This window comes from Mixophyes fleayi, chromosome 6 (assembly GCF_038048845.1).
Source record: "Mixophyes fleayi isolate aMixFle1 chromosome 6, aMixFle1.hap1, whole genome shotgun sequence".
Lineage (NCBI taxonomy): Eukaryota > Metazoa > Chordata > Amphibia > Anura > Limnodynastidae > Mixophyes > Mixophyes fleayi.
Genome location: NC_134407.1, coordinates 173762756 through 173789111, shown reverse-complemented (window position 1 = coordinate 173789111; position 26356 = coordinate 173762756). Strand labels below are relative to the sequence as shown.

General features: G+C 41.1%; 1 protein-coding gene across 8 annotated transcripts in view; it reads left to right on the top strand.

The window, feature by feature from the left end:
- Positions 1-12339: 12339 nt before the first annotated feature.
- The window catches only part of GPATCH8 (G-patch domain containing 8), a 37202-nt gene continuing 23185 nt past the window's right edge, over positions 12340-26356 (top strand). For 3 of the 8 annotated variants that reach the window (XM_075177307.1, XM_075177308.1, XM_075177305.1), the window contains exons 1-3: positions 12427-12445; positions 23719-23793; positions 24989-25026. Coding sequence is in view for 3 of the 8 variants with exons in the window: in XM_075177306.1 (XP_075033407.1) it covers positions 12398-12445; positions 23719-23793 (123 nt within the window). In the remaining 5 variants the exon portion in view is untranslated. Of the gene's footprint in view, positions 12446-23718; positions 23794-24988; positions 25027-26356 lie in introns of those variants that run through there. The other 5 variants (XM_075177306.1, XM_075177304.1, XM_075177303.1 and 2 more) reach the window with 2 other exon arrangements.

Here is a 26356-nt window from a genome sequence, read left to right as displayed (position 1 = left end):
AAGGGGCCACTGTGCTACTTTGATTATTTTCCTTGATCACTGGGAGTTGTATCACCTACATGAGGCCTATACAAACCTGCCTGCTTCAAACGGTCTGGGCCAAATCATCAGGCCACTCCTGTGAGCATTTCCAAGTGCTTTGTTCCTGTGAGCATTCCCAGTGCTCAGCTCCTGTCTGCACTATCAAGTGCTCAGCTCCTGTCTGCACTATCAAGTGCTCAGCTCCTGTCTGCATTACCTAGTGCTCAGCTCCTGTCAGCATTACCTAGTGCTCAGCTCCTGTCTGCATTACCAAGTTCTCTGAGTTCAGGTCTCTCATCAGGACTGGACTCCCTTTGTGAGACTTACCTGTGGTTGCAGTGCTCCGCTATTCCAAGATCTGCTATTGTTGCTCTCTCTACACCTGCTGCAGTGAATACCATCTAACGGATCAGTTAAGTCTTCTATATTGTTGTTCCCATTGAACTGTTGCTCTGTCTTTTCATTTCTGTATATCTGTGCCACAATCCGTGGTGGACTGTTATTTGTGTTTCTTAATAAAGCCACTTTAACCACTTACGCTCTCTCCGTGGTCATACCTGGGAAATCCTGATAGTATCAATGTTTTCTCTAATTGGGTAGAGGCTTATCCAGCTGGTTCTAGTACTGCTTTATTCCCTGCTAAGAAAATCGTTCAGGAATTTGTTTGTACGTTTGGTATCCCCAAAATCATTGAAAGTGATTGGACTACACATTTTACTGGGGATGTCTTCAGCTTAACTGCAATATCATGGGAATTAATAATAAGTTACAACTCTATATAAGTCACAAGCTGGTGGGAAAGAAGAGCAGGTAAATGGTACTATCAAGAACAAATTGAGGAGAGTGATGGCTGAAACTGAATGACCCTGTCTAAAAACATTGCCACTACTACTCCACAGGATTAGAACCACTCCTAGACCACCTCTTAACCGGTCACCTTTTGAGATACTTTTTGACTTGCAAACTCACTTGATGGTAGATCACCAAGATGATTTAAAATGTAACGATGAAGTGACTGTTCAATATCTTATAAAGAGGAGCAAACAGTTTAGACAGCTGTCATGAATCACCCTATGAGTTGAGTTATCAGAACCTGTTGTTGACGAGAGCTTCACCTATAGTAACCCCCTTTTACATAGAACCGGTTATGTTCGCCGGTACTCGGTTGTCCCCAGGACTTATTCTCGAGTACTGATATCTCAACTCCGGTAGGTAGGCACCACAGAGGACTTGACAGTGGGATGCTGAGCAGAGATACTCCTGGACCAGATTAAGCAGGAACACTGAGTAGTAACAGGATGCAGTACCAACCTCCACCAGTATTACACTGGCAGTGTGGAGTAGAGGATGGTGTACCACCAGCTGTGGCCTGAGTGAGATGGAGCTAGAGAGCAGCACAGTGTCAGGGAAATTGACGGAGCAAGATGGAGCAGTAAATCCGTACTGTGAAACACTGCAGAAACAGGTGAGCCTGATGGAGCGGATAGCTGGCACAACGATCCTGCGGATGGGAGGAGATCTCTCAGATGAAAAGGCAGAATCCAAATCCAAGTAGAAGTCAGGGCCACGAGCAAACAAGCAAGGTCGGTATTCAGGTAGAGGTCAAGGTCACAAGCAAACAGGCAAGGTCGGTATCCAGGCAGAGGTCACAACAGGTATCAATCAGGAAACTGGCAGACAAATCAAAGAACCAGGAGCACGGAGAAGCAAGCATATGAACGCTATAACCGGTAAAGGCAGAGTGAAGCTGACTGGTATTTAAACCAGTAGTAGCCAATCAGGGCAGGTGTCATATACAGCTGCAGGTGAGAGGAGTTCAGGTGATCACACGCAGGCTGAAAACAACACTGCAGCAGCATAAAAGAGAACAGCAGTTACCTGGTGTTCCTACCAATAGCAAAGGAATTTCAAAATACTGTCTCCTGATATACCAGACACTAACTATCGTGATATTGAACCTGGGGAATATGTTATGATCTGCAATTTCCTACACTCAGGTTGTTTAACAGATAGGTGGGAAGGCATGTACCAAGTGTTGATGACCAGTGCCACATCCTTGAAAAGAGCAGAAAGAGACACTTGGATCCATTACATCCACTACAGAAAAGTCAACCATCCAGAGAAGGTTCAAGACAAGGCTGAGGTTGACACTACAACCCCATCACTCGTGAATCTGTTCTGTGAGATTTAAAATTGCAGTCTGTGACATCGGAGACAAGGATTCTGTAAGGTCTACTCTTCCATCATGAAGTGACAGTTTTTCTGTTTTTCTTTTTCTATTGCTTTACTTCCTTATTTTTTACAGGACAATCTATTTTTTGCAAGTGTGATCAGGTGATGGAGATTGAGTTTGGGTCATGGTGCTGATATTGTGGAGATGAAGGAGAATATGTTAGCACCATCAGTTTAACCGAACACAATATTAAATTCAGGGGTAAAGAAAAGATCAGCTAACCTTGGAGCTCGGAGACAGTGTGAGGGGCTACCGTCTGAGGAATATGGAATGTGTAAGCACTGTGACCCCATAATCAAAGAGAAATACATCCAGCAATATCAGTCCAATAGTAATTTGAACCTGGGCGGGTTCATTCATTGGTCTTAAACCAAACTGAATGCTGGGTGTGTTCTCACGTGCCTCAGGGACAAAATAATGTAGGACTAGTACCCTTTCCACTAAATATCTCTCAGGTTCTCGAATCAGGGGGGAGACCAATAGAAAGGGGGTATAAGATTACAAGATCCCCTAGTCTCACACTTCGTCAAATACTCGATAGACAGATCTCTGCTGTGTCTGAATTTTACGCACACAAAGAAACTTAAGTATTGGAAAGTAAAATGGAAAGATCAGACAATAGCCCGCTCCACAAGTGTTGAAGAAAGATCCATTAAGAATGTTAAAGTACATTTATGCTAAAAGGCTGAGGGGTGTTAATAGACATAAGAAAGTATTGGTTGGAAAAATTCCTATGGGTTACTGTTTAAACGTTATCCAAGCTGAAACTTGTCTTAAACAGATGGAAATACTAGGCATGTGTAACTTTACTAAGACATTGTGTAACACTATATATAACAGACCGTTTTATACTGTATATCCTTCCACATAATGATTATTGCATTTGAGGATGAAAAGTTTACAAAAGGTTAACTCTCAAGAAGAATATGTTTTCTAGGAAAGATAGTTCCTGAAACAATTGCTATTTCCTGTGATAAAATGACTGACATTCACAGGACAACCTCACCTCTGTACATACAAACACAGCATGAACACAGAGTTAAAAGAAAACCCTGAGAAAACTCACGAACCGATTCATAAAGCATATTTGTATCGTTTCCAAACTACTAATAGCTAAAGAATGGAAAAAACTTTTTCCACCTTCTATATCTGCTTTACTAAATCCTGTTTGGCAAATTTCCTCTATGGAATACATAACAGGTTTACTTAATAATTCACTGCTACAATACCATAAGATTTGGGACCCTTGGTTTCAATATCACAATTCCCCAATCCCAGGCATGACTTAAAGCACCAGTACAGGGTTCTAGCTCCACCTCTTTATCCTGTCCCTTGTCCTCTCCCCACTATCTCCCCCCTGCCTTCCTTATCTCCAATGAAAGTAAAACAAAAACATTCTGCATCTATAATCTTTATATAAGTAAAAGAAGCTTAAGCTCCTACCACTTAATATGCTTATTATCTAGTCCCCCTCATAAATTTTGTTTATTATTCACTATTGTCGGACACCCAAATTTTACAATGGTTGTATACAAATGCCTGTGTTTTTGTTCATGTATTTGTAAATTAAAATAAAATTACAGTTTTAAAAAAATGAGTAAAGAAAGATGGCCAGGATAATGGAAGTACAAACTTGATCAGAATAGACATCTCAGTTAGGGCTTAAGGATGTAGAAAAGGCTTTTAATGAAGGAACATCAATGAAAGAGATTAATAAATCATTGTAGGATTATAATGAAGCTGAAGTGTTATGAAGAATATCACATGTCAAACAGTGATTAAAATGTGATTAACTTTGTGTGTTTGCAATAACGATTGAGAAGATTATGGAGACCTTATTGTTAGGGGGGAGAATATAGGAAGCACACACATACAGGTATCGGGAGTCAGGATTACGAATAAATAACATTCCTACAATAGCAAAGGTAATGGATACCACACACAAGTCCACTGATTACAAGTTTGCTTGGACAGGATGGAGTGCTTATTGCTAAAAAGAAACATAAGCACACCGGTAACAGATATGAGGATCGCGTATAATTAGTATAGTGTCTGGTTTCCCATGGGCAATGTAACAGATAACACAGGACAGTCCACCAATTACAAGTTTTCATGCACAGGATGAAGTCCTTATTGCAATATAACCAAATACAGGTTACACACTGATACCAGGTACCAGAATGCAGGATTGCACATAAATATCATAATGTCTAGATTCCCATGGATAGCAATGTAATAGATAACATAGGACAGTCAACTGGTTACAAGTATGCATGTACACAAGATAGAGTCTTTCTTGTTAGAGAAGCAAATATACGTAGCACACCGGTAATAGGATTTAAGGTTTGCAGATTCACAGTATAGCCAGATCTGGATTCAAGGTTTGCAAATACACAGAAGTGCCAGGTCAGCATTCAACTGAGAAACATGGGGGGTACAGAAATAAAAAAAAAGGGGGGAGGGTGGTATAATGGGATAAAAATGTAAATTATGGCATATATCACAAGAACAGTCAGTAAATCACAACAAGAATGTTCAACATAAAGAGTATGAAAATAATAACTCCAAAAATAGCTAACAACTATCAAACAGAACAAAGAGAAAATGAGAGAGAGAGAAAGAACATTAGAGCGATAGAGTAAAGGGGAAGAGGTACCATACAACTCAGCCCAAGGACTCCAAGCATAGATGACTTTTTACCTAAACTTTTACCACCTTTTCATCTGAATGAGGACAAAGCATTCCCAGTAGTCTTTCTAAATCCAGTTTTTGAGGAAGAGACATAGAACAAACTGAATATGCTCAGATGGCTGTTTGTTATTCCGCAAAGAAGGAGACAGATGTCATCAAGACTCTCTGCTTCCATCAATGTCCATACTTTACCAGATTTTGGTCCACCCCATAGTATGCATTGACGAAGCTGCTCTGTGAGGTAGTAATCGATAATCCCATATCACAACCTCATGCTGGTGTTAGCAATACACAAAGCTTGATCTTGGGGAATTTAATTGGTCATATAAATTGCAAGGCACAGTGTTGTAAGAATGTTAATGCACATGGAAGAACATGGATTGACAAAGCTTAAAATGAACTTAAACATCAGGGGAGCACGTTCATTTTCTTGGTATTAATATGGCCTATCCAGAGGAGTAATTGTGGCAGGTTAGTCTGGAAAAGCATATGGTAATGTCTGATTATTATATTTTACGTGGGAGCCAGTTAAAAGGAACATTTTGTTCCAGGGAAACTCTTGTCTCTTTTGCAATGTAATAGTCTAGGATCTTGTTTATCAGGGGGTTCATTTTATATACTACATAAAGAGCGAAGCATTCAATTTCTCTAAAAAAATAGGAAAGTGATAACATCAGGTCTGCTTCAGTTAAAAGAGCATTGTCTGGAAGAAACTCACGCAAACACGGGGAGAATATACAAACTCCACACAGATAAGGCCAGGAATCAAACTCATGACCCCAGTATTGTGAAGAAGTGTTAACCACTAAGCCACCATGCTGCCCACAATATAAGGCGAGTTTATGTACCATTTTGTCATGCGCTGATCCTCCAGCACTTAGCAGGATCTGGTGAGCAGACCTGGCCTCCACCATTGAGCTTCTCTACTGTGCTTTTTGTTAACTGTACCGTGCAAGTTGAGAAAGTGTAGTGGTGTGCGGAGGTGTTATCACTAGACAGTGGAGATGACACACAGGGTGCAATGGAATGCAGACACAGGAGCTGAATATGCCACTGAGTGTAGGTGCAGGATTACCAGTGGTCCAATGGAATGCAGACACCATAAAGCAAGCAAGAGGTTAAGAGGGTCAAGCAAGCAAGAGGTTAAAAGCCACGCATTCCACCATGATACCAGGGAGAAGGCAGAAGAAAAGTCACAACAAGGCTGGGTCTGGGTCTTAAGATGAGGTGCAAAACAAGAAGTCATGCAGAGGTCAAAACCAGGAAATCAAACAGGAAAACCAGCAGCAGTAAAGGCAACAGATGAATTAGCAAAGGCTGCTGGGACACGCAGGCTTTTATAGGTCAGGTGTCACGGCAATAGGGTTTCTGGGATCCGTCTCGGGACCCCTGGAACTAGCTGTGGCAGGAGTGTAATGGAAACTGGGAGGCCGGTGTCGAAGTCGTATAATTGGATGAACGAAAGTATATTGGTTAATATTGTTTTGCCGTGCGATTGCGATCCGTACGCCACGTAACACAGATCCGTACGTCACGTAACGCGTGGCATGGTGCGATCGCACAGTAAAATACGCACGTACACACTCGCATTACATCATTGTTATTTATATAATTCATATTCATATTGGTTCCGTTACACTGTAATTTATGAGCAGATAGTATTTAGTTTATTAGTTTATATAATATGATTATATGTACACTTCAGTGTTATTTAAGGTTCAGGTTATAAGAAAGGTGTCATGTCTAGTATAATATTAAACCCCTTTTCACCAGCAGCTGTCCGGTGCATTCGGTGAAGAGATCGCACATTGCATACTCTAGTTATTGATGTTAGGGAATAAACCTTTAATATGATACTGACCATAAAATGCTAATAGACTAATTGTAACTGGAGAGTCAGGCGGGAAGAACAGAGCTCATCCCCTGGAGAGATGACCCCCACCTTTGGATTCCTTAGATTGAACCAGCCTATGACCTGTTTACCCTGGACCCATCTGATGTCTGGACCTATCGAAGCAAGCCACGTCATCTCTATTGTTCACTCTGTAACACTGACTGTATATATAATCATAGCTGCACCTCCACTAGCCTCAGTCTACTCTGAACACAGTATTCAAGGGTGAATTACTGTACACTGGTGCCCGTGGTTAGTGCAGGGGTATGTATGTATCTTTTGGTATTGGCTGTACTGTACCTTAATATAATAATGTATTGAATTGTTAACTATTTACATCTTCTAAAATAAATCACTTTGTGCGTTGGAAACACAATACAATCGCCTATGCAATGATTATTTGAAAACGATAGAATTACTTTCATACCGGATGAATGCCTTGCTCATAGAGCTTGATCTAATCCTGTATACTGGATGTTAGGAGGAGGAACCACACAGAAGATAACAGCTGGAATTTGTACACAAGCAGGTAGACTGAATGTGAATCCACACAAGGATTAATGGCTTGCAGTTCATATAACAGCAACAGGATGAAGCTGAATTCACACAAGGGTTAATGGTTTGCAGTTCATATAACAGCAACAAGATGAAGCAGCTGAATTCACACAGAGGGTTAATGGTTTGCAGTTCATATAACAGCAACAAGATGAAGCAGCTGAATTCACACAGAGGGTTAATGGTTTGCAGTTCATATAACAGCAACAAGATGAAGCAGCTGAATTCACACAGAGGGTTAATAGTTTGCAGTTCATATAACAGCCAGCAAGATGAAGTTGAACTCACACAGAAGGTTAATAGTTTGCAGTTCATATAACAGCCAGCAAGATGAAGTTGAACTCACACAGAGAAGTCCATAACACAGCAGCAGGATGAGGCGGAATTCCCTCAGAGGGTAAATGATGGAATCTGCATACAGCAGGAGGATTGAAGCAGCAACCAGGATGAAGCTGAATTCACATGAAGGGTTGAGATCTGTATACAGCAGGCAGAATGAAGCCGCAAAACAAACAGCAACTGTGGTGATCAGGAACTAGGAAAGTGTTGCACTGGTAATTTGCTGAGTGTAGGAGGAGACTCTTATAGTCTGCAGAGGAAACTAATTGGTGGATGAGATCAGGTGTTCAGACTCAGCAGGATGTTTAGCAAATGTCTCACCCAAGATGGCAGCCTCCAGTACTGCAGACAAAAGTCACGCTTGTCCCAGGACAGAATGCTGCATTCGACCAGGAGGGTGATGTACGGTGATATGGTACCGCCGAGTGGTGTAAACAGGACTAAGACCTGGATTCGTGACACCAGGGACAGGTGCTAAGCATCCTGGAGTAACAAATTTAGCCCTGGCAGGTAGGTGAGCAGTCCAAGTACCACAGTGGCCCCTTTAAGGGAAGAGTGGCACTGCAAGATGGATATATAAATGCAAAAGTCCAACATAGAACTTGGCAGACCTGAGCTGCAGGAGGCATATCGTGACACTGTCTACCTGGCTAAACACTGTCTAAAATATTCTGGGTAATCCTCCAACTCATCTGGCTGTAGCTGAACCTCCTGCTGCAGTAACTGCTTTAATATCTTCCTCCAATTTGTGGCTTCCCACTCCCACTAAGTATGATGGAGATCCTAACACCTGTCGAGGCTTTTGGCATCAATTTTCCATCCAATTTGAATTGCTTCCTTATAATTTCCCTACTGAGAGAGCAAAGGTTGCTTATATTATGTTTCTGCTCTCAGACCAAACTCTAGTCTGGCCTCCCTTCTATGGGAATGAAACTACCCATTGCTTCAAGACTTTGCCTCCTTCATTGCTTCTTTTCGCAGAACATTTGATGAACCCGGTGCCTTCCAGCAGTATTTTCTCATACATGTGATACAAATCAATTTTTTTTTCTTTTTTTGGATCTGCGGTGGCGCAACCTGAGGTGCCTGTAAGTGGTGATAAGAGGGATGTGGGAGGGGGAGATAGAGATGGGGAGGGGTGAAGATTTGCAATAGTAGCGGTACAGACAATATACTTGAGGGCTGGTGATTACAGCAGGTGATTATAGCTTTTTTTGCACTTTTTAAATGTTATAGCTCTTTTGCTTTGTCTATAACCCTAATGCGGTGTATATTGAGTGTAGTATTGGATGCCACTAAATGTTTATAGCTCTATGTTTATAGCCCTGAAAATTATTATTAGGTGTTAGTAGCAATGTCTATAGCTCTATGTTTGTAGCTCCTAGTTTTATGATTGTATCTATTTAAAAGAATTAGTAGTATGGTATTATGGGTCTGGGGGATAAATGTAGATGAGCGGGATGCTGTGTAGTAAATGTGTTCAAAATTATGTCTTTTACTGTGTAAACGGTATAAGTGGATGAAGTTGTGAATGTCCTTGTGTGTCTGTGGGTTACTCTATTGATAATAATCGGCATGCTCTTTATATGATTGCTCTTATAAGAGCAGTTGTGTTTAATGCCCACGTCCTTCTTTCAGTGGGATTAGGGGCCTCTCCATAGCTGGTGGGCGGTGAAGTAGCTAGGCCGAGCAGCTTGCTTTCGCATGGTCCCTACAACCTCCATTCAAATTTTTTTTTTCTCATCATTATTATTATCCTTTATTTGTTAGGCGCCACAAGAGTTCCGCAGCGCCATACAATGTGTCACGGTCGTCTGTATTTCTTGATCCAATTCGGGACCCTTGGGACTAGCTGGAGCAGGACTGAAACAGAACCTAGCAAGCTGGATGATCTTCCTGCTCATGTTTTTGCTGATTGTAGAAAATAGCAGGGGAATGAGCAGTCTGGAAATGTTGACAGGAACAGTGCACTTTGTAATTCTGACAGGAACACTGCACTTGTAATGGCAATGAACAGATCACAGCAGCAGGTTTAAATAGGGTGTCCCAAACAACTATTGGCTGATCAGTTCATGTGATCAGAGCTGCTGAATCTGGTTGGTCTGGAATGATCACCTGACTGCATCCAAGATGGCTGCGCCCATGCAGCAGAACAGTGTGTGTTTGTTTACAAACTCAGGTGTGGAGAATGGGAATGTTGCAGAAGACCAGAAGGGATCCAGGTAGCCGTGATATGACAGCGGCGGATGGGGTAAGTGCGGCTAAGATCCCGATTTGTGACACATGGCACAAACAATAGACAGTACAGGGTAAAGTATTACTGAGCAGTAAACAAAAATACCAAAACTTCGGAAGCTCCAAGCAGGCTAATGCAGAAAAGACGGAGCAGAAGAGTAGGTAAGGACACAGGAGGGAAGAGGGCCCTGCTCAAATGAGCTTACATCCTAAGGGAGGGTGAACAAAACTCAGATACAAAGGGGGCCAGTTGATGTAAAGGAGAGAAAAGGGGAAGGGAGGAGGGAGGGGAGAGCGGGTTAGGAGGAAGGATGGTAGGCTTTGAGGAACAGGTGGGTTTTTAGTGCCCGTTTGAAGGAGCTTAGAGTGGGAGAGAGATGGACGGAGCGAGGGAGGTCATTCCAGTGAAGGGGGGCTGCTCGGGAGAAGTCTTGGATTCTGGAGTGGGAAGAGGTGATCAGAGTTGAGGAGAGGCGACGGTCATTGGCCGAGCGCAGGGAGCGGGCAGGAGTGTGAATGGAGAGGAGGTTGGAGATGTAGGGGGCAGTAGACTGGGAGAGTGCCTTGTATGTGGTGGTCAGGAGTTTGAAGATGATTCTGTAGGGGATGGGGAGCCAGTGTAGGGCAAGGCAGAGAGGGTAAGCGGAGGAGGAGCGGCGAGAGAGGAAGATGAGTCTGGCAGCCGCGTTCAGAATAGGGCGGAGGGGGACGAGGTGGGATAGGGGGAGGCCGGTGAGAAGGAGGTTGCAGTAGTCGAGGCGTGAGATAATGAGAGCGTGAATGATGGTTTTGGTTGCATCCTGAGAGGAAAGGTCGGATGTGGGCAATGTTGCAAAGTTGAAAGCGGCAGGCTTGGGCAAGGGATTGAATGTGGGGGGTAAAGGAGAGAGAGGAGTCGAAGGTAACGCCCAGGCAGCGAAGTTGGGTGACAGAGGAAATGGAGGTGTTGTTGACGGTGATAGAGAGGTCATGGTGGAAGGGGAGCCTGGGGGGAGGAAAGACAATTATTTCGGTTTTAGAGATGTTAATTTTGAGAAAGCGCGAGGACATCCAGGAGGAGATGGCCGAGAGGCAGTCGGATACACGAGAGAGAAGGGAGGGGGAGAGATCGGGCGAGGACATGTAGAGTTGGATGTCGTCAGCGTAAAGGTGATACTGAAGACCGAAGGAGGAGATGAGAGCATCAAGGGAGGAGGTATAGAGTGAAAATAGAAGAGGGCCGAGAACAGAGCCCTGAGGGACTCCAACAGGGAGAGGGTAGGGGGTGGAGGAAGAGCCAGACGTGGATACAGAGAAGGAGCGGTTCGCAAGGTATGAGGTGAACCAGGCGAGGACAGAACCAGATAGGCTGAGAGAGAGAAGAGTTTGTAGCAGGAAGGGGTGGTCAACGGTGTCATTAATGTTTCCCCTCAATGCATTGAAATATTCTTGCAGCTTTGACATATTTTTGGTCACACCTGTTGTATCATAGGAAGACTGAGAACTATTGATGTTTGACCCCTCCTTCTCACCTTCCTAACTTTCGTCTGAAATCATGGCTTTTATGTCCAAGATTGTTGTGTAGAACACAACATGCCATCACCACCTTGTATATTTTGTAAAGGCGAAGATTAATGGCGGTATGAAAAATTATGAATCTGTTACTGAATATATCAAAAGCATTCTCCACTTCTTGCCTTGCTCTTGATAAACTATAATTGTATATTATCCTTTCAAGTGTGATTGCATTTTAGGGGTAAGATTTTAAAATATTAGCTTGCAATGCACACGCTTCATCAGTCACAAATACAAAATGAAGACCTAATTTAGTTTCGCTATGTGTTGGCAAATTCAGGGCATTGTTTTTATGTTTGTCATAGAAGAGCATGTCTGTCCAATGCCCCACCATCTGAGACTTTGACATTTTTGTTAATGTCCACTCAGATACATTTTAATAGTCACTTTCTTGCGATAAGGAATGAAAAAGATTGTGTTCAAAATGCTGCAATTGTTAAATATGACACCTAAATATACCAATTCAATAGGAATGAAGCCTCCAGTAACTAAACCAATTTCGTCAACAGCATGCTAACATAAAGGAGTATAACAGAATTATGTAACTGCTTTTGATGGACTATGTGGCAGATGTATGAAAATTTGCCACATGTATCTTGATGACTGTCTTCCATTACGAGAAATAATAATAAACAAAGCCCTGAACATATAAAGAGAAACCAAAAGTTCACCACAATGGCTGAGTTCGGATTATATGACATTGCTGTGAGAGCCAGTAACGAGGAGACGCCATTATCCAGCGTATGACGACGTGAGAGAAAAACAAGACATAACATAGTGCGTGTTCCCGTCGTAGGGGCGTGGTTATTTATGCGTAATGCCGCCAGTGGGCGGAGCCTCGTTTACGCGATACTCATTCCCGCAGACGCAGGAAGATGGCCGCAGATAGATTTTCCAGGTTTAACGAGGACCGAGACTTCCAGGTACCGGGGCCTTAGGGGTTGTCTGCCAGTCAGAGAATGTGTGACATTAGGCGCTGCGGAGTGACGCAGCGGTGCTCTGGAAAATCCGACATGATATTTATCGGGACGTCTCCCGTCACTTGTATATGTGCCGTGACCTCAGGAACATCACTATCCCTCAGTATACGGCCTCCTACAGCGCAGTGTCTGCGCTACCTTATATGAACTCGTCCGTTCAGGTTTTCATCCAGCTCCTCCCCTTATAGATCCCCCCCCCCCCCAATCCGTGCGCCATGGAGTTCAATAGCCTTTTCCCTGTCCTTGTTGTACCCTGCACCTCAATATCACAGTCGTTGTGCATACATCAATATCCCAATCCTCTATAGTTTACATTGTAGTATCCTAAAATGACCACTACTATATATCTCAGCCGTATACTCTTTTTCTGCAGTCTTTTTAATGCTAAATATCACCAGTATCTATGTTCTTTAGTCCTCAAAATTCATACCAGAACACTCCCCTGTGTTCTCTAATGCCTAATATCCATTACACATGCTAGCACCCACCTAATTGTGTGCTCCACTCCACACATAACATCATCATCATCATCATCTATTTATATAGCGCCACTAATTCCGCAGCGCTGTACAGAGAACTCACCCACTTCAGTCCCTACCCCATTGGGGCTTACAGTCTAAATTCCCTAACACACACGCACACAGACTAGGGTTAATTTGTTAGCAGTCAATTAACCTACCAGTATATTTTGGGAGTGTGGGAGGAAACCGGAGCACCCGGAGGAAACCCACGCAACCTCTCTAATATTAAAAATAAATTAGTAATGTCCCTTTTTTACAGAAGTCACAAACACCCTTGTTCACATCATAGTGCTCTCAATAGTTCTTGTACTTTTGGTTCCTTTTTACACATTCACCCATCTGTAACTCTTCTACCTTACACCAGATCTCCCATCTCAACTATGTGTTCAAGTCTCACCTACAACAGAAATTGCCTCCATATCCATGTACTCCTTTCTTCTTAAGGTCCCTTACCCATTTGCTTTAAAATACATGCTTTTAAATTAACGCTAGTAAAAGCTTGTAAGTGGGAATGGACTTTATTGATTTGAAGTACAGCATACTTGCGTTTGTGAGTGTTTGCTTTGCAGAGCCATTGCAATGCAAGTAAATGCGTTGGGATCAGCGGAGTGTCCTTGAGTGCAAATGCTGATTAGCATTTGCAATACTTTATCAGTCGGAATGTAACGCTATTCTGATTATACCAGTACCGCTACCGTAATCAGACTATACACATACTCTGGCTCATACTCACATTTGTTGTTCTCATCTTTGCCCTCTGTTTTTCTATCTTATTGGTCCCTCTTAAGGCTGGGTACACACTACAGAATTTTCCGTCCAATTTGTTATCTACAGCGATTGTACTAACCGGAAAAAAAAAAAAGTCCTGATCAGCATGTCGATTCATGCGTACAACACTATACATGTTTTAAAAGATTTATTTTCGTATCTGTGCTCTTTAACTGTCATAACCATTGGCTGAATAGATCATGACTCTGTAATCTCTGGAGATTCTGATCGTGAGTGCATACACACTGCAGGATTGGAATGAGATTTATGCTGAACAATCAAATCAAACGACGATCTGTACTTTGAAACCACTATCGTTCATCGTTTAAGTATACAAACGAATGCGATATTGGCCTGAACGGCCGTTTATCGCTCGTTTGACCCAATAGTCAGCTGAAAAACCTGTAGTGTGTACCCAGCCTAAGTACAAGGGGTACAACGAGCGATGTAAATTAGCTTACTGTATTGTGAAACATGTTTTATAAACAAAATGTCTCTGACAACATGGTTTTACATTTTTTCTCTTCTGTGTATGTCAGGCATCCATATTTACTCCAATAACTGTACGTTTGCTAATGCATTCCACTATTAATATTTTTAGGCATGTAATAAATGTCGGTGAACTAGAAAAAATAAAATTTCTGCATATGTAATGCATGTGTCTGTGTTTTCAAAGCTGTGCTTGTTAGTCTGTTGGAAAATAAGTACAGCCCACAAAACTCAGTAATAGATATTATGATGTTTCTTTATATTTCGCATACCAGCAGTTTCTGCAGATCCCGTATATATCCGTGTTTCAAGCTTGGCCATTGACAAATTTGAATTCACTTTTAAATAGAACATACAGAATAAAAATATTTCTATTGCATCTAGTATGTATTTTTCATTAGCAGTGTTCTCCCCAGCACCTATTTCCCAGGTGCTCCACCTGGCTGTTTTTACCTGCTACCCGGCTCTTGGAGCCCAACAGAGTTTTATAATAGAATAAACCATTGTTCCTCCTATTATAACAGGCAGTATGTCAGCACTACAGTCAGCAGTGTGTGTTAGATGACTGACCACCAGTCTGACTGTTACTAGCAGGTGTGGGCAATTACCTCCAACATTTTTCAATATCATTACAAATTATTACACTGCCCCTACTCGGCTGCTTCTTAATGCCACGCGGTTGGCAAAATTTTCTGGGGAGAACATTAATTAGCATTTTCTATTTGGAGGCTGTTAGAGAAATGTAATTTTTCTCTAGCTTGGCCTGTATGACCTATGACCATAGTGCTGATGAGTTTATTAATCACAGTAGTGAGTTTCTCATATCGGACATGAAGCTTTTTTTTTTAAAATGGCAGTAAATGTGATTCTTAAAAGGCATAGTGACCAAAAGGTAAAGGGTCATTATAGTGTTATTTATTTTAAAAACAGAGCTGCTAGTTAATTTAAAGATGGGTAATGCTCGGGGGCAGAACTATAGCCGTGGGTGCAATGACCAGGAGGAGGCTTGCTGATGTCTGTTAATCTGCTACACTCTGCTCTTCCAAGCATGCGATTTCACTTCACATGCTCTGGCCCTTGCTCGTGCTCAGAGGAGCAGAGAGAGCTTATGGGGGAGGATGAGGGAGGAACATGTAGTTGAAAGAAATAGTCTCTTTAGGTGGTTAGCGTGGCACAATAATTTCCAGCAACAAATCGCTGTAAATATTTTAAAACATTTTGTTATGTCCCTCTGGAGGTGGACAGGAGTCGAAGATTCATAACAATCAAAAGTTTACTGAATAGTGGCTTTATTTTTACTAACACTTCTACTTTAAGGGTACACTACATCAGTTGAATAGCTTGCACAGCTGCCTATCACATTCTTACAATGAAGTGATTCTCCTACAAACTAGGTGCCCTGTCTTTGTTGACAATTTTGTAGAGTGACAGAGCCAAAAGGGGGCACCTGCAGCCAAGTGAGCATATGTGTTCTATTAACCGGCATGCTATTTGGGGCACTTGCAGTTAGTCCTCAGCTGTTCACAAGTATGTCCCCTTTCCCAGTAATAGTTTTGTGCTTTGGCATGTCATGTTCATGAATACTGTAGGTTGTGGTGTTACATGAAGGTATAAATGTTACTGCTGGTCATTCCATTGACCCTAAACTGCAGTTTTTGTTACACCTTTAGCAGATAATCTAGTATATGTATTCATAGAGAATATATTTAAAGTGAGACTGGGATTTTAGTGATCATGCCCATCATACTACAATATTCTCTAGCTGGATGTGGACTAAATTATGTAATCCTTTTAGATACATTGGAGAGCCAGCCTAACCTTTTTAGGAGTAAGTGTTGCATACTTGGTATTCTAGGTATGACGACAGTAACAAAATCTTAACAGACCAGAAAACCAAACTGCAATTCATTGCACATTCTACTGCCCTCTGTTTGAACAGAGCTCTGTCCTTCTAATTCTTCATGTGGCATCAGGTTGGCTGTTGCAGACAGCAACATATTTTGGAAATGCATGTTGAGGAGCACCCATTATCTGCCTCCTCCACAAAAACAGCTAGATTGTCGATATAGCTAGCACAAATACACTGATCAGCCACAACATTAAAATCACCTGCATAATATTGTGTAGGTCCCCCTCGTTCCGTCAAAATAGATCTGACCCATTGAGGCATGGACTCCACAAGACCTCTGAAGTTGTCCTGCTGTATCTGGCATCAAGAAGTTACCAGCAGATCCTTTAAATTCTGTAAGTTGCAAGGTGGGGCCTCCATGGCTCGTGCTTGTTTTAACAGCACATCCCACACATGCTCATTTTTGATTGAGATCTGGGGAATTTGGAGGCCAAGTCAACATCTTGAACTCTCGTGTTCCTCAAACCATTTCTGCACAATTTTTTCAGTATGCCATGACACATTATCCTGCTCAAAGAGGCCACTGCCATTAGGGAATACTATTGCCATGAAGGGGTGTACTTGGCCTGCAACATTGTTTAGGTGGAATGTGTCAAAGTAACAGCCACATGAATGCCTGGACTCAACGTTTCCCAGCAGAATATTGCCCAGAACATCACGCTGCCTCTACCGATTTGCCTTCTTCCCATAGTGCATCCTGGTGCCATCTTTTCCCCAACTATGCACACACATTCGGCTGTTCACATGATGGCAAAGAAAACGTGATTCATCACACCAGGCCACCTTTTTCCATTGCTCCATGGTCAAGTTCTTGCGCTCACATGCAGGTGCTTTCTGTGGTGGACACGGGTCAGCATGGACACTCTGACCGGTCTGCGGCAATGCAGCCCCATATGGAGCAAGCTGCGTTATGCACTGCATGTTTGCAGCTTTCTATCATAGTCAGCATTGACCATGAACCTGTTGCCAGTTCACCGGCTGTCCTTCCTTGGACCACTTTGGTAGATACTAACCACTGCAGGATCTGCCATTTTGGAGGTGTTCTGATCTAGTCGTCTAACCATCACAATTTGGCTCTTGTCATAGTTGCTCAGATCCTTACGCTTGCCCATTTTTCATGCTTCCAACACATCAACTTTAAGAACTGACAGTTCACTTGCTGCCTAAAATATCCCACCCCTTGACAGGTGCCAATGAATGAATTTAATGAATGTTATTCACTTCACTTGTTAATGGTTTTAATGTTGTGGCTGACTCGTGTATGTGTTGAATTTATTGAATTATTTGAACCTCCTTAAAGCCTATCTAGCATGTTATACATACTTTTATTTTTCTAACAGTTGACATATTTACATTTTTGTCTGAGGGCGGAGCTCCTTCTGTGTTGCACTCCTTTGGGACAGTGCAGCATTCTAAGTGGAAATAAGTGAGCTGCTGTGTACAGACTAATGGATTCATACATATGGACATGGCCAGTTGTGGCATTCAAAGCATTACTTTTTTGTTATTGAAGCTTTTTGTTCTATAACAGCATATTGAGCAGTGGGTGTGGCTTTTCATGTAGGCATAAAATGGTCAATTACATGTTGTTTTATCAACAAAGCTGCGTTGGAATGTCAGGATGGGTGATTTCTTCCATATATAAGGTACTATTTTTGTTTAGCTGCCCTTTAAACTAATGTAGAACAGAAAATCTGGACTAGTAACAACTTTTAGTGTATACTTTGTGACAGTGGCTATGCTAAACAAAAATTTCTGCGAACTAAAATGAACCGTTTTAAGGGATTTTTCTTTTCCAATAAGGTTATTTTGTACTGCATTAGTTCCTATTCAAAGAAAAAGTTCTTTGGCAGAGGTCAAATTGTGAGGTATTTTCAGATAAATGCAGATAAAAGGTTGCATATAAAAGGTTGATGAATTCTTGCAAGACTTTTCTCTGATTATTAGTCTATGAATTAGGGTAATTTTTTTAATTATTTTGGTATGTTTTAGGTGCTCAAAATGAAGGGAATGATCTGTAAATTCCCAAGTCCAAAGCATTCTAGAGAATATCCCATAGTTTTATATCACAGTATAGACACAATCATTAAACTAAGTTTCATAACTACCTACACATAAACTTCAATTTGTCAATAAAGCTAGAAATTATTATGTGACTAACTAATACATTTCTTATAGCCTACTACTTCCTAATTGAAAAAATAGAGCAAAGTAAGAAACAGACATGGATGTTTGCAAACAGACACACACTTGTATCATATTTGCCTACTCTTCTGGAATTTTGGGGAGGCTCCTGAATTTCATGGAGTCCACTTAGGTCATAGTAGAGGCAGAGTTTAATCATGCGATTCGTGTCAAACCCTATCCCCATTATGCAATGCTGTGGATTTTGGTAGTTTGTAGCCCTGCTCCCTTCTGCGCTTGTCACTTTTTAAAACAGCAAAAATTACTTATATTCTTTGTACAACAATCTCTTACTGGACTGTTATACTGAGGAAACACTGGGTAGAAGAAAATGCTGGCGAGTGGGGGCCAGCATTTTCTTGTAGCACCAGGAGGTGTGGTACAAGAAAATGACCACCACTCTGCATCACGTGGCTGTAGTTATCAAATAACGACATCTGTCTGCTGGAAAGCAGTGGCCATTTTTTTGTAGCACACATTTTGCAATTAGGGAGGTTAGCCAACTATGGCTTTAACATAGCTTTGTAGAATGCGTAGAATTTCGCATGCAGATGATTTTAAAGAGTGGATGGGTTTTGTAAGGTGTGTTAGACACTTGTACAGGCGTTCATTTGATCACTGCTTTGTGAGTGGTATTTAAAGTGGTATTTTTTTTTTTCAACATATGGTCAATTCTGTTAGTACTCTATTTCTTTTAGAAAACAACACAAAATTATAGTAAAGGCTTTACATGTTAAATCACAGGAGTTTTGGGCTCTGTTAATGCACTTATGGAACACTTGGGATTCTGGACAAAGAAGTATATACTTGCACTTCCATTATTGAAATACAGCTATAACACAGGAGCATACTTGTTCATTTTCCAAGACAGCTCTTTGGCTGAAATGCAGTAAGAGGTTTCACAGTTCACAGTATTTGTAGAAAGACAGGTATAGCCGCAAGAGAAAAGTATCATTTTGCCAATGGACAAAGTAGTACAAATCTGGAACATGGAGATATTTATGCAATGGTTTAGAAACCCCTAGTTGTGATGCATTATTTGCTGATTTTAATTAAAAAAAGCAGGTCATTTTTTATTTTGCGTTTGGTTGTCTGATGTAAATCTCAACAGATGCATTTATAATTTGATTGGGGAATTGTCAAAGGGAACTTTGTAGTCATTTCGGTAAAACAAAGCCTTGATAAGCATATGACTTTTTAGAACAAGTACTTTGGACTCTTTCAGCCACGTCTATACAAGGTTCGTTTGAAGAAAGTAACAATGAGTCAATAGGAGAACTGATGAGCACAATATAGAGCTATTTTGCTTGTGCGTTTTGTGGTACAGTATATATAATGTGGGTTTCAAAGAAGAGCACATTCCACTATATATCAAATTCTAGAAGCTAACACTCCAGAGTTCTTAGTATTGAGCTGAGCTAAGGTTGTATAGTTTATCAAGTCAAGGATGCCTCAAATCAACACTGTACTACATACAGGAAAGTAATGTTAAGGTATTCAACATCATTATGCTGTGAAGGAATATGTAATTTATAATAACCTGAAAATTGACGATTTTTGACTTTCTTAGTGACATGGATAACAATGGTCATATGCACAGTATGTGCATAAAGGGTCGGTTGAGGTCACCAGGGAATAAAGTTTGGAATGTTAGCCCTTATCCAACATATGGAAACGCATTGAACATGAAAGACCTGACAAATTAACATGGTAACTGTACATCTAGCATTGTTGTCCTTGCTGGTGATTATGTTGATTGTTCTGGGATTAAAGCTGTACCTGATGACAATTGCAAATTCTCTGTTAGCATCAGCAATTATTGCAAATTAACCAATGGTTATTGCTGCCAACCATCACTGCTGGAAGTATTAGTGATTAAAAAAGTACATCAGGTCACATCCTAGAGCACTCTCCCTAAACACACCCTTTGCAAAGCTTCTACTTCTAAATCTTTGTTGACATAATTTTGGGAGCTGATGGCTTGTTCAGACCTGCATAGGTCGTTGTATCTTTAACTCTGTTGTTCTGCCTACTGCTTTAACTGAGATGGTAGGTGGCTGAAAGAACGTGGGCATTGCAAATCAGAGCTGAGAGCTGAAATTCTGCCGAGTCACAGCAGACAGAACAACCCTACCTAGGACATGCACGTTAAAACAATTAACTTCAGTTGGATCTCACCAAATCATTGTAGTTGGATTCTCTGTTGGCTGTTGAAGTCTTTGTGCTATTCATGGTTTTGTGTAGTAATACCAATAACTGTTTAACAAGGGAGCTATGCAACAGAAGATACATGCGAGATCAGTGAGCACTTAAAATCAGAACTTTGTTAGATGGAACACTGTACGTACATATCTGGAGATAAAACAAAGCTGTGTTTACTGACCTTGCCTAAAAAATGTAAAATATGTTTTATGTTCTACAGGCAAAGAGGAACATCTCTGCATTCATGACATACTTATTAATAATCATTATAAATAACCTGTAAGGAATAGATTTGTGTGCACCACCACGCCACGTAGAGAGGCATGGTCCCCTCACCTCTGTAACACCCCAATACCCATCCCCTTTACTGACTTCTGCAGTAACATATTTCTTCCTCATCCCTCCCCTGTAACGCATTCCACCGCCATAGTAACCCTAAGTATGGCATGCGCATTAAAACAATTGACACACCGTATTCTGTTAGTTGGGATGTCTCCCAAGTTATTGGCTGTTCATCATTTGTAAGATGGTTATTCATGAGTCTTTGATTCAAGCTTAAGCTCTGCAGTACAGTGACAGTTTGGCATCGAATCATAGTGCTGCTCATACATTCTGATTCACTGCCAGACCTCACTGCTGCTGTGGGGTGGATACCGGAAGAGCCCTCACAGTCACAATAATACTCTGTATAAGACAAGTACAGGGGTATCCGGGATGCCAGTGCAGAAATACTACTGTAAAAAAAAAAATTGGTTCCACTGTACCTGTCCTGCTTGCCGGGGGCAATGGTTGGTATCTGCTGTAATTTGTGTGTGTGACTTCCTTTAAATCGCTCCTCATCACCTCTTTAAAATCTAACCTAGCTGCTTTCCAGATTGAGAGCTGTTAGCAGCTCAGAACATTAATATCATATACAGTTTGTAACCACATTATTTTTAGTTATAAATGTTATGAAAAGCCCATTATTTAGTGAAATCTTGGGGTTCCTATAATGACATAGTGTAGCTTTTTTGATATGAAAGTATTTGAGCATATCTCTTGTGGGTTTTTTTTTTGTTTTGTTTTTTTTTTCTTCCTGGTATCCAAAGAGAATCCAGATTTGCAAACATGTTGAAGCAATCTTCAGAAGCTGTCCCCGAAAGTCTTTTGGAAAAAGACGTCTTTTGTGTTTTATTGCAGAGTGGGAGGCTGAGATCATATGCTGTACACAAACGATATGTATGCAAGGAATCCTCACAGCTCCCTTGTCCTCAGTGATCCCACTTGAGGTGTTTTTAAAGTAAATATAATTACCTGCACACTATAGAGGTAGCCTCATGCAGTGTTATCTCTAGCTCTTAGTGAACTGATAGGATGCCTACTCCAATATTGAATCTGACTGCTTTAACTTTATGTAGAGATGTACCCTTAAAATCTGTTAAATAATGCAAACATAAACAAAAATTGCTAATGCGAATATGCTGCAGGTGTAAACAACATGCGATTTTTCCCAAGTGTTTGAAATCTCCAAGCCCCAGAGTAGCTAGTGAGTCACACATTGCCTCTACTGCAGATGGTGGTAGAGTTATTGTTGTCATTAATTTGTAAGTTCAATGTTATGCGGCACCGGACAGTGGGGAAAGCAGTGCATACGTAAAACAGTGAAGTACAAAGTAAACAAAATAAATGCAGATGTGAACAAAATGGTAGGGAGGGACTTGCATAGATGGTTCTAAGAGGATGTGAGGAAGTATTTTGAGATGAGATTTCAGATGTATGTAGGTCATGGGAGTATAAATTGGATTCTGGAGGATATGGGGAGCAAGAGCACAGAATTGCAGAATTGGAGTTGAGAGAGAGAGAGATCACCAGTCTTGTGGCATTTAGTACAATTTGAATAGGGGACAGAGGAATGGGGAGGTAGAAGAGAATGGGTAAGAGTTCTGTTTGCCTCTTGGGTAAGAAAGGAAAAGTGGGGTTTCTAGCAATATTTCAAAGATGATGGTACGAGAACAATGGTATGGATGTGAGAAGTAAAGCAGAAGGCCTGAGTCGAGGACACCAAGGCAAGTGAGCTTGTGAGACTGAGGAAATTGTGGTGAATATTGAGGGTGATTTGAGTGGAGGTGGTGACTATTAGGTGGTAGTAGGAGGGAAGCTGATCATCTATTTGGTGCATGTTGAGCTTTTGGTAGCATTGGGACATACATGTGGAAATAGCAGAGACAGTATATTTTACATTTTTTTTAAATGTTAGATTAATTTTGTTTATGTAGAAAATCATTGCCCGAATCATATATATGTTGCAACTTGAATGTCATAATTGTTCTAAAAAACCCTCCCACGTTTAAGTAAATTGCTGTATTCACAATATTGCATGATATAGCAGATTTGTTTTTTTTACCCGTTTACAACACTTCTGTTTAAAAAAACAAAACATGTAAGACATATTTATTACATGTTCAAATTTGCCTGTACAACCTATTTTGAGTGACAGTGTGGCAGAACACAGTCAAACACTGATATTGTTCACCCTATGTGAAAAGTGTATTGTGTTTGTTTATTTACCTTGTTATCCCTTTTATTTGTACAACTCAAATCATCTGGCATGATATTTCAAAATGATTTCATTTTGCTTTATTTTTTTCTCCTATTTTATCTGCCTCGAGTCACCATGTGGTCGAGTATGGATGTTAGCATTCGGTAGAAAAGTGTTTGCAAGTTTCTAAAGTCTGAATGCTGAAAATGGTCACGATGACTGCCAGCTCAGCGTTTAGCTTGCGTACATAGCCTTTGTACTTGCCTCTGTGGCATATAATGCCTCATATCCTCCCAAAGCTATACTGCCACTTTTATTTGTCTGATAATCATGTCACAATACATAGGTTTGGGACGTTGTGTGGCCCATTGATAGGTGTTGGTCTTATATAGTCAAGGGCATGTCTAGGTCCGTAGTATAATGAAAGAACAGGAAAAAGGCAGGGATCTATAAACCTCTTGTTTTACTAATAATCCGTATAGAGGAGTAGCATTAAACAACCAAGCACATGCATTCCCCTCTACTCTGCACCATTTTGTAAAGATACCTCCACCCTTTAGTCGACTTGGGGAGATTGCCATAACACGTATGGATTTTCTTTTAACTTTCTAACTTCTGTTTTTAGGGTAACCATTTTGACCAGTATGAGGATGGACATCTGGAAATCGAACAGGCCTCTCTGGACAAGCCCATTGAATCGGTAAGATGATGCATTTTGGACAGGCTTTATATTCCTGTACATCCCTTTTTGTTTCTTTGCCCAGTAAGGTAGCTAGAGTGTAGAAGACATAGGAATTCAGCTTAAAGCAATCATTGGTGTTTTTTTTTTTTTTTTTTTTGTTTGTTTGCCTTGCAATCTGGTTGAGCTCATTAAATATTGAAAGAGCACTGCATTATCATGATTGCTTATGGAAGGACAATCGATGGAGAGGTTAGAATTGGCCTAATTTTTTATTAAGGATAGTGCAATAATAGGTGGTTATGTTTAGCCAAGTGTGGCAAAATCCACCTTTTTATTTAAAATGGGCCAATCACCTACATGCAGTGGAGGCAGCTATTTTGTGGGCTTAACTAGTATTCTTCCTATCAGCATATTGTCTTAAACAGTGTTGAACAAGTCAGTTCACTAGGAACGAGTGGTCTAACCTCCTCCAATTGGCGTGCCTCATGGCAAAATGGGAAAAACGAGCAGAGTGGGTGCCGGTGTAGCAGATAGAGAAACATCACTGGACCCCATAGCTGTCCCTTCCTCTTTGATGACTGTAGTTCTATGTCTCTAGGTCACTAGTTGCTAGTGAACTGAAGGCCAAATATTGGCTCAGACCACAAAATGACTGCATACTCTGTGTAGTTGACAAGTCCACTTTACGTGAAATGCGCATTGAGCCTCAGCTGGAACATGCAGTCTAATCTGTTATATAGGGGGCCGTGACTTATGAATAAGCCCTTGAACAATGTCTTAAATTCCAGCTTCTTTACAGGCATACAGATATGTTGTGCCTCTTAAAACAAACGTTATGATTTTAAGAGGAGTTTTTGAATTTCTGATTCCTAACTTGTTAAAGATACCCCACTGTGCTTTGTCTGTAACACTAGCATTGTACAAGGGATTATTCCCACTTATGTGTTTTTCATGTGGACAGGTTTTCACATATAACCCGTCTGTATCAAAAATGCACTTTCAGGCCCGAATGAGGATGGGGCAGCATATACCATAATCACCAAAGAGGTTCCCTGTGCTCTGTAAAGCCGACTAAGGAACAATGTGCATCTCTCTGCTGAAGTGTAGGTCTGTGTTGTGTTTGTGTGTGTGTGTCTGTGTGTGTGTGTCTGTGTGTAGACGGTATACAGAACTTTACACAACTTTGGCCCTATCTGGCCTTTCTCTTCCACAGCAGTTGATCCCAATATTAGCTAAGCTGCTCATGACCTGGTTTGTATTGCACGCTCTGCCTTTTTTAATTTTCATTTTTAGTTTTTTTTTTGTTTTTTTTTTACTTATACATTTTTCCTCTCATTTTTCCTTTAAACCATTCACTGCTGGAGGGCCCGGCAATGAGTGGTATTTCTGCTCATCCACCCAACAGTGAAAGGGTTAAGACTATAGGAAGACTTTCCTCTTCTTTCCCCTGCCCTTCTCCTTTCTGTTCTGGTCCAGTGAACACCACTTCTATTTATTTGTGTGTATATATTCCCTTTTCTGCTATGTGCTGGCATGTAGCTAGCTAAAGTGCGCACAAGGTAATGCTGCAGAGGAGGACACCACTTCACACACAGGTCTAAGGCAGGGATGGGCAACATTCGGTATACCAGCCATTGCCGGATTATTACTCCGACATGCCGAATTTTTCCTGTCCCTGCTGTGTATTTGGCAGCAGGTATTTTAGTAGAAATTAATGAGGGAAAGGATTTTGGATAGCTCACATCTCATATCTCTATGGCATTCATGCACCCTTATGTGCTTTTGAATAGGGTCTAATAAGCCAAGAATGTGCTGTATAGAAATGGGAATCAATAGCTCAGACAAAGCCTGTGTATTTAGTGAGGTACAAAGAATAAATAAACAAAACAAATATGAAAATGTGCTTATTGGACAGTATTAGAAATATTCCCACCTACCTGCTAACAAGGTTTGCATCTTGCCTCACACTTTAATATTAGTTATGACTTTTACATGCAAGGTCTGCTTCTCAAAGGACACTCTAGTTGCAATATTCTCAAGACCTTATGCTCTCATCTTTCCCTGGCTTTTTATATTATATATATATATATCAGACTGATCGAAAAGCCAAAATTACAGACCTATGTCTTCTAGTGGAGTTCTATGCAGCAGTAAAATGAAGAGGCATTTAGATTGGGGTTTTTTTCAGGAGCTTAGGAGAGGCAGTTGTAGAGTGTTTAGCAACAGCTCTAAGTTGATGAGGTAGATAAGGTTCCTGCGGGAGTGTATGCCGGCTTCTGCAGCAATACCTGTGGGGAAGAGTACGGTGTTGGGCTATGGCTGTTCTGTTCCAGGAGTCTACAGATCCTAGTCTTGTGCTCTCAAACACACAGAAGAGGTTTAGTGCCATATTGTGAGTCATACAGGCAAGAAAAAATCATGCCAGTCCCTACTATAATTGGGAGAGTTACTTTGCCTAGCTGGGTAAATGAAATTCTGGATGTAAAGACTTGTAGAGCAAGTCATTGTGTTTCTGCAGGGCAAACATTTTCCCTGGCAAACTTTGAGGAGTGTGATAAGCTTACTATGTGTACTTTAAAAT